The sequence below is a fragment of the Suncus etruscus genome, chromosome 2, assembly GCF_024139225.1.
Source record: "Suncus etruscus isolate mSunEtr1 chromosome 2, mSunEtr1.pri.cur, whole genome shotgun sequence".
NCBI lineage: Eukaryota > Metazoa > Chordata > Mammalia > Eulipotyphla > Soricidae > Suncus > Suncus etruscus.
The window spans coordinates 52576603-52586215 of NC_064849.1; the positions used below are offsets into that span (position 1 = coordinate 52576603).

The 9613-nt window shown below is 37.9% G+C and overlaps 1 protein-coding gene across 2 annotated transcripts; it reads right to left on the bottom strand.

Annotated features, from left to right (window-relative positions):
• Positions 1-289: 289 nt before the first annotated feature.
• Positions 290-3379, bottom strand: LOC125998776 (coiled-coil domain-containing protein 117-like). Of its 2 annotated transcripts, XM_049766846.1 has the most exons (3): positions 3152-3379; positions 2775-2938; positions 290-1823 (listed from the first exon to the last, which is right to left on the bottom strand). In XM_049766846.1, the coding sequence occupies exons 1-3, from the start codon at positions 3377-3379 to the stop codon at positions 1586-1588; spliced, it is 630 nt and encodes a 209-aa protein (XP_049622803.1). In that variant the 3' UTR covers positions 290-1585. The 2 variants fall into 2 exon arrangements, with proteins under 2 accessions (XP_049622803.1, XP_049622811.1); XM_049766854.1 differs by having other exon boundaries at positions 2775-3379.
• Positions 3380-9613: the final 6234 nt, after the last annotated feature.

Sequence of the window (9613 nt, forward strand, 5' to 3'; positions counted from 1 at the left end):
AAAAAGCAGGTACAACAGGCAAGAGAAGAAACAGTCCAAATAACAGACTGTGACTTCTATACCATCTGTAAAAATGAAAGGGATTTCAAAAATGCCTGGAAGCTGGTTTCTAAAAAGTCATCTCCCTTGACATAAACAATTTTGTTTTAAAAACACAAATATCTGTTCCTATAAAGGGGGATAAAGCCAGAAAATAAAATGCAAAGAACTGGGGTAGTCTCTGTAGTGTGATGAAAGAGCCAATCTTACACTAGTAGTTTATTCATTTCATAAATTACAGTGGGTACTTTGCACTACAAGTGCTAGCCACACAGAAGAGATCTTCCTATGGGGAAAAGATTCAAACTTGGTTACCTATACCTTAAACCTGGTTTAAAATCTTAATATGAAGATTTCCTGCTATCAGGAAGCTAATTTCTACTAATTTTTAGGCTATCTGTACCATGGTTGAAGTACCAAGTAGGCAAATTAGCTAGTCACTTACCGATTCTCTTGACTATTCAGTCATTTCTTATAACTTAACTTCAGAAACAGCTTTCTTTGGGGAGGGGGTCTGGGGAGGAGACACACCACACCCAGTGATGCTCAGGGATTACTCCTGGCAGTGCTTGGGGACCATGTGGGATGACAGGATTGAATTGAGTCGATTGTGTGTGAGGCAAGTGCCCTACCTGCTGTACTATCACTCCAGCCCAACAACTTTTTCTTTTTAAATACAGAAGTTGTCAAGGACTTAGCAGACACAGCATTTCTTGGGGATTATCTAAGAAGCAAGATGCTTCTCCCAGTAACTTAGTCAGGCTTTCTTCAAAACTAGCACTCAGAATTAATTAAGTTGTAAACATTGCTGAATAACTGGGCTTATCAATTATGTAAGAGAAACCAAGGAGCAACAGTAGCACAAGGCAAGTAAAGCCTTGAAGGAAAGTTTTCTTTTGTATTTTCCTATGAGGTGAGCCACAATGCTACTATTTAATCAATTAAGCTACAATAAATTGACAACAAATACACAAGTCTCAGGGCCTGTTCAATTTCTTAGTGATAGGCCCAAACAACAACTACCTTGGCTTCTTCACCCAAATCATATATGAGTGCATATATATATATACTCACATACGTACATATATGCACATATGTATATATATGTGTATAGATATATTTGTGTGTGTATATATATTCACCAGGGTAAATAAACAAAGTCATATCTACAAAGCTGTGAGTCCAACTATAAGGTATACAACAGGAACATACTTCTTTCCCAATGCATCTTTGTCAAGTATCTGAATGGTTTTAGACAATCTGACAGATGACTATCATTCTTACATGTAGAACTTCTATACTTGCCTTTGCAGTTTGAAATCTCACACTTCCTCAATAAATCCCCGAGAAAATTGCTTTTCCCTTGAGACAAGTTTCTTGGCAAATCACTGAACTCAAGAAATAGCTACCCAGAATGAGAGGCCCACACAGGGAGAGATATTATGACACCCGTTTCATAAAACATTAAAGGCCCTTACTATGCAAGTGGATTCATGACTGAACACATGAGCCTTCTCAACTTGGACAGCTTTAGTACAGACACCTATTAGAGTTCCATTTCTTCTTCTGTGCAAGCAGCTGCCTCCAAACCATTGTAAACAGGCATTGCTAAATGCTGAGGTTCCAAGAACAGTTCAGTTCTCCGAGAGAAGGCAGTTGCAGGTGTTGCATGCTTAGTTTGGTTCTCTCCTGGGTAGTTCTTAGCATTAGATGACCGCTTTGGCTTATCAGAAAGAAGTTCAGGGAGAGGTTTCCAGAGCACAAGTTCCATGGAAGGACGGCTCCTAAGGCATTAGAGATGTTTATAAAAAATTTTGAGAAGATATTTTGGAACATAAAAATACCCTGAAAATTCAATTATCATTTAATAATTAAAGATAAGAAGTGACAGTACCAGGCTGGAAAGACAGTATAAGGATTAAGGTGCTGGCCTTGCATGTGGCTGACCCCTGGCACACAGACCCAGGAGCAGTCCTTACCAACCAATAATGTGGTTCACTTCCTTTCCATATAAAATTGTTAAGAGTCAGAGCTACTGTACAGCAGGTAGGACAGGACGTTTGCCTTACACCTGGTTGACCTGGGTGATATCCCCGGTATCCTGTAGAGTACTCTTGCACTGCCATATATTCCTGCGTGCAGAGCAAGGAGCAACCTTTGAGCATAGCTGGGCGTGGCCCCAAAAAAAATATAAATGAATGAAATAAAAAATATATCATATTCTAATGTGGGGAAGGCCCATACCTGGTGATACTCAGGGGTTACTCCTGGCTCTGTACTTAGGAATTATTCCTGGCAGTACTCAGGAAACCATAAGGGATACTGATGATCAAATCAGGGTTGGCCTTGTGCAAGGCAAACGCATACCCTATCCGCTGTATTATCGCTCCAGCTTCATTACTTATTGTAAGTCATTAGAAATGAAACACTGGACAGTCACATTAGTATCTGGTGGGGGGGGGGGCTAAGCAAGACAGTACTTTTTAAGGCACTTGCTTTGTATGTAGTTAAGCTCAGTTCAATCCCTGGTAACACATGGTCTCTAAGCACAAACCTAGAACCACTAGCACCACTGTGTGTGGGACCTGTGACCATTTCCCCATCTCCAAAGAAAAGTATCTCAAGGGGCCAGTGAGATAAGCTCAATGGGATGAGCACAAGCATTGCATACAAGAAGCTCAGGTTCAACCCCTGGAAATGTCTGGTCTTCTGAGCAATGAGCCAGGAGTAACCACTCAGCACTATCCAGCATGGCCATGGACTCTATCATTTTCTTTGTAAAGACTTCATCAAATTCCCTTTTCAAACCAGTTTTCATTGTATCCGAAAGAACAAGACTGGGGAGATGGTTAGTATTTCTGTCTGCTTCAACTTCTTCATCTTCATCAATTATCCTGTCCTCAATTTCCTGAAGCTTTCTCCGGGCAACTTCACATTGCGGTTCTCCAGTTGTCTGATCCATTTCTTCGCAAATAACATCTGTCATGCCAGGTCCAGAAAGGGCACTAGTACACAAATTTACTCCATGTCCCTCTAACTGTTGAGGTGCACAAAGAACCCAGTCATTAGGCCCAGCACTGAGGCCTGCTTCAGTTAATCTTTTCTTTCTTACTGGACAATCATCATCCTCTTCCTCTCGCTTGTGCTTCTTTTTACAGTGAAGCGTAAAGCGTCCTCGCGCCGCGCCCCCGCCCGGGCCCCCGCTCGCGCCGCCGCGGCTCCCCGCTCTCGGGCCCGGCTGGGCGGCGGCGGCGTCGGGCGCGAAGGCCGCGGGCGGCGGCAGGAACTCCGAGGCGCCGCTCAACGGGAGGCCGCCGAAGGGCCGGCCCAGCGCCGCCATGCCCGCGCCACGCGACGGACGGACACGCTCGCTTCGCCCCTCGGCCCGGCCGTCGCGCAGCTCCGCGCCGCGACTCGACTGGACTCTCAATTATATATAATTCATATTTTAATAGAAAAATAACAGCAGTGAAAAAATATATACAAAAATATTTAAGTGCTATCAAATAGTATAAAATATAGGCAAAGATTATTATATTAGCCACATTTTTATTAGCATTTTTAAAGAAAGTAAAGGAGATCCTTTATGTCTTCCAGTTAAAAAGGAAATATATACACATAAGAAATTACTGTGGAAAATTTAATACAGAATATCAGAGCCTGCATAAAAAAGGGGTTGTATTATGCAGAGAAGTATCTCATAAATGTTGAGGAAATACTTTAGTTGAAAAATCAAGCAACATTTAATGGTTTATAATTCATTTTATAATAATAGTTTTCTATGAAAAATATAGGGAAGTGGTGATGTATTTATTTGGACTGGATTGAATGATACAACAAATGGCACAAAATCTTATGAACTGAAGGTGTTTAAAGATATTAACATAAAAAAATTTTATAAATAGAATTTTCAAAGCCAGCAGGTCAATTAAATTTTATCATTAAATTAAATTCACTTCTAAGTGAAGCTCATTTAATTTTTTTAGGCTTTTAGACTTATTTTAATTGGTAAAATACTAAAATAGCTTCATAGGTCTTTAACAACATCATCAACTAAGTGCTACTTATAGAGAATTCTAACCTTTTATTAGAGTTCATTTCTTGTTTCTGTTTCTTTTTCTTTCAGTTTAACCATTGTACACTAAACACACTACGAGAAGGGCTAATATTAATGTCTCACACTTTTCATCTTTAAAAAAAAGCTTTATTTGGGGCTGGAGCAGTGGCGCAAGTGGTAAGGTGTCTGCCTTGCCCACACTAATCTAGAACGGACTGCAGTTCGATCCCCTGACATCCCTTATAGTCCTCCAAGCCAGGAGTAATTTCTGAGCACATAGCCAGGAGTAACCCCTGAGTGTCACCGGATGTGGCCAAAAACCAAACCAAAACAAACAAACAAAAAGCTTTGTGCACATTAGCAATTTCAAATAGCATGTAGCAAGGTGAGTATTCATCTGCTATTATTCCCATTTTATGATGGGAAAACAAGGCAAAAAATTTAAGTCAAAGTAATAGTTATACTAAAGAAAGGTGGGTAGAAATTGAAATTAATAATTTTTTTAAACTTTCAAACAGGGTGACTTATAGGAGGTTGTAGTATTTGAATGTTGTATGCATAAAACCCGATATTTCAATAAGAATATTTTTTATTGTATTTATTTTGATTAAAATAAAAGAGGCATACCTAGCAGTGCTCAGGGATTACATCTGGCTTTGTCCTTCAAGATTACCTGTGGCAAGGCTCAGGGTGGAGATGGGAGGTACTCAGGTATTTATAATTAAAGCTGAATTAGTCATGTACAAGGCAAGTCCCCTACTATTTGAACAATTGCTTCCATTCCCTCAAATAAGAAAATATTTTAACTAAAAATAAAGAAATACAATGAAAGAAGCTTTTGAATCTCCTAATGTGTTTTTCTTGCACTACTCTCTGATCATTACACTAAATAGAAGAATCAATGTCAATAAAAATGAAAAGTGTCTGTTCTGGAATAAGTGCTAAGGATTTTCTATTGTGCATCTAGGTATTTGTTATTTATTCTTGACTTTCATAGTCATGTTGATTTATGATTGTCATTTATTTGAATCATTTACATTTTTTGTATTAAGGTATTTGACATTTTAATATATGTATCTTTAATCTTGGAAAAAACAGAAACATACACTTCTGTCTATGTAGAAATATACATATATAAAATATAAAAACTTTTTATTGTTTTAGTACTCAGGTTTTACTCCTGACTCTGCATTCATGAATCAACTGCTGGTGCTAATGGGATTATACAGGATACCAGTGGTGATCCAAGATGCTGTGTGCAAGACAAGCACCTTGCCCACCTTAATATATCTTTGGCCCATGTCCTTTATAATTCTTAAACAAATTTATGATAATATTGTACATGCAGGCTAGTTAGAATTTTCTATTTTTTATTTTATTTAAACACTTTTATTTTATTTATTTATTTTGGTTTTGGGGCCATACCCGGCGGTGCTCAGGGGTTACTCCTGGTTGTCTGCTCAGAAATAGCTCCTGGCAGGCACGGGGGACCATATGGGACACCGGGATTCGAACCAACCACCTTTGGTCCTGGATCGGCTGCTTGCAAGGCAAACGCCGCTGTGCTATCTCTCCGGGCCCTAGTTAGAATTTTCTATTTTATATAACTAATATGTATTTTTCACTTTGGGGTCACACCCGAAAATGTTCAAGGGCTACTCCTGGCTCTGGACTCAGGAATCACTAGTAACATTTCTCAGGGGACAATATGGAATACTGGGATACAAAACCTGGATTAGCTATATGTGAACAAAAGCCCTACCCACTATATTATCACTTTGGCCACTACAAAATTAATATTTTATTGTATTTAAGTATCCACTATGTTATTTTAATGACTATATAGTATTTTTCTACCTAAGAATATTAGTATTTAATATATTTAATAACATAGAATATTACCAAGTGTTCACCATTGTAGATAGTCACAAATGAAACAGTCAAACCAAAAAAAAATTATTTTGCCACACCTAGTGTTGCTCAAGGCTTACTCCTAACTCTGTACTTAGGGATCACTCTTGGTAGTATTCAAGAGACAATATAAGATGTCAGGGAACCCAGTCATCCAGGTTCAAGGCAAGGGTCTCAACTGCTGTGCTCTTCCAAGACACAAAACGAAACAAAAAAAAGTATTGTGGTGTTTGGGTTCATTAGCTTTATGGACAGATATGAATATGCATGTAGGTTTACATAAATGGATGGACATATGGAAATGTATCAGAATGAGGTCAAATCTATTCTCAGATGTTTGTAAGATTTAAAGTCAAGATAGGATCAGCAAAAAAATTCCCCTTGCACAGAATTTTATTATGGGTAGGAGACACACAGTTTATTACAAATAGTTATTAAGTATTGTAGCATGAAAGTAACCATAAATGTCAGTGAATAAATGTTGCTGTGTTCCCAAGGAATTTTATGTCACTAAAATTTGAATTTTATGTAATTTTCATGTGGTGATGAACATTATTCTTTTGTTTTCTTTCAACTGTTCAAAAAAATAAAAGCATCTTGGCTAATAGGCTATTCAAAAAACAGGTGACTGGCTGACTTAGCCTACAGGCTGTAGTTTGCTGACCTTTGTCTCTAGAACCAGCATAACTGTGAAAGACTTAGAAATGAAAAGGCTGAAGTTGCTTCTGAGGACAGTCTCTCAACAGCCCTACCCATCACTTTAACAGGATTTTGGCATGTCATTCGAGCTTAGACCACAGTCAGGACCTTGAAAGCCTGTATTTACAAATTAAAATGCACTTTGCTCATCATTTCACCGAGATTTCTGTTCTCGCATTTTTCCTTATTTTTCCAGAATTTATAACCCATACAGATTTCATAGATTGGGTCTTCTATCATCAATTCAAAATCAGCATGTTTAAAATGAAACCCCTGATCTTTTCTTCATGATGAATTTCCTGAATTTATTTTCTAGGGTATCCCGTATGAGAAATGTTTCAATCTTCTTGCTTTATCTCCCAGATTTGGTTTTCCTTCCCAATCAACATTCCACCACATGCCTTAGGCTCAATTTAAAGATGTATTAGGAATTCAAAGGAGGGCTATATCCTGGTGAATTCAGGGTGTTTAGGAAACATGGCAGGTGCTTGCAAGGAGCCTGAATAAATAGTAGACTTTAAGTTGGTAGTTGATGAATGGCTTGTATCTTTCTCATTTCCTGAGAAAATGATCTTGGTTGTCTTCTGAGCCTTTTGTGCAGAACTAATCTCTCTATGTTAGAATTTGACATTATCTGCACATTCTAAGCTAAAAAGTACTTTAGAAATGAAGTCATGCATTTTAGCACCAGTTCTTCACTGAATACTAGACTTAAGAATTTGTTCTTTTCATGGAAAAGGAACATGTAGTTCTCTTGATAGTGTAGCTCACATGAAATAAGGAACAAGCTGGCAGCACAAAGAGGTAATCTAGACAGAATTCCTGTGCTCTCTACTTGAGATATAAACAGGGTCTTCATAAGGGTCTTGTGCACCTTTAAACTTTAATAACTCAGTTTGTGCGTGGTAGAGAAACAATCTGTAAATGGTACTCAAAAGTAAATGTATTAAAGTTTAGGACAACTACATTACACAATTGCACACAATATGTACTCATTTCAGATCCTGTGACAAATGAAATATGGTCAGCAGAATTGAAGTTCACAATAACTTCAGAAGAAAATTGAATTTGCCTTTCAATTCCATTTACAGTTTACTATCATGTCTACCTCATATGTTTTTGAAGTTAAAAGTTTAATAATAGCACAAAGACTTTATAAAAACCCTGTACTTGAATTCAGTGACAAGTATAGTTAGCAAGAACAGCACATTGTCTCTTGGAAAAAATATACCAGCTTACTTTAGATACTTTTACAACGACTTCATAAATAGAAATTATAGTGGGTCTCCACAGTACAACTCAGTAAACAAGAATAAAATAGAATATCTGAAACAAGAGTCTAGTTTCAACTTTTGCCAAATGCTTTGCTTAGTGGTTCAGGTAAATAAATCAAATTCTTTATTCTATGTTAAAAATAGGGTGACATGGCTACCAATTCACAGTCATATAATTGTAAGCTTGTTTTTGTGTATAGGTGTGTTTGTATAAGGAAAGGAACCTCCTATATTTTCCTACTTTAAAGTCTATTCAATGCATCTTATTATGAGGAGGAAACACTACTAAGAGAAAACACAAAACAAATGGAGTGTTACTATATTTTGCTTGTTCTCAAAATGGATTGCAAAATCAAAACTCGCAAGCCTACCAAAAAAAAAAAATCTGGGTGTGTTCATTTGAGAGGGAGAACAAGAATAAAGTTTCTCTTGAAGTCCTGATGATTACATAGAGCTGGGACAAAGTTGCCCAATTTGCAGATTGCTTTGGCTCGTCTTCTTGTGCTATGTAAAGTGATTTAGTTCCTGTGTTTGGTTAAGATAGAGGAAAATTGGGCAAGCACACAATTTGGTGTAGCTTTGGATTGTAGTAGTTAGAATAACTTTGGATTGTATTTATCAAAAAAGTAGGTAAAATTTGGAATAATAGATTTTATCACTTAAGGCTAGTCAATGAAAAGGGTAGGACCCAAAGTTATTCTCAGCCTTATCATTGAGGAAGTTTCTTTATTCCTCCTCTGCTTTCCTGGAGGGATACACTTCAAGGTTGTTACTTTACCCAGTCACAACCTTCTCCCCTGAGGAATTCTGATAAACATCTTCACACTGAGTTGGAGCTGTTATTAACTTCACCAGTGGAATTACCTTTGAAAAAAAATCAAAGTCAAGAACTTAACCTCTAATTGAAGAGTTTCAGGCAACTCTAGAGTTGGGAAGTACCCAAAAATTCTGGAAGGAACAGTTTTCTTCCTGGCTCACTGCCCTATTAGAGGGCAGGCAATAGCCGAAGTTAGCCATAGGTTGCATGAAGAGTTTATTTATTGGTTTGAGGGCCATACTTGGTGGTACTTACTCAGAGCTTACTTTTGGTGGGGCTGAGTTACTCTATGTGTAGTCAGAAATCAAACCTTACTTGGGCCTGTCCAAGGAAACAGCCCAACTGGCTATACTGCCTTGAAAATGAGTAGACAGAGTCTGGAAATGCAGGTTTGGGGGGACCTGTTGGAAATACATGTTTGGAAAAACAAGGAGATCATTTCTCTGGAGATTTTTCTTGAAAGTACTTAGATAAGGCTGTGCAACCTGAGAGTTAAAGATACCACCATTACCATATTCAGTATTGATAGAAAAACAGGAAGTGGGCTTAACATTTTAGTTCTAGGATTAGAGTATGAAGATCTCTTGGCTCAGTAAAAATAGGATTTACTCCACTTAATAGAATTTACCCAATACAGAAGTTTTCTTTATGGGCTGTGTGTTATTGGGGGGGGGGGATGTTTTTTGATTTTGCAACTTTGAAAGCATGGTATAGAACAAATGATCTATATTGGTTCTGGTTAAAAAGGACTATACTTGGGCCCGGAGAGATAGCACAGTGGCGTTTGCCTTGCAAGCAGCCGATACAGGACCTAAG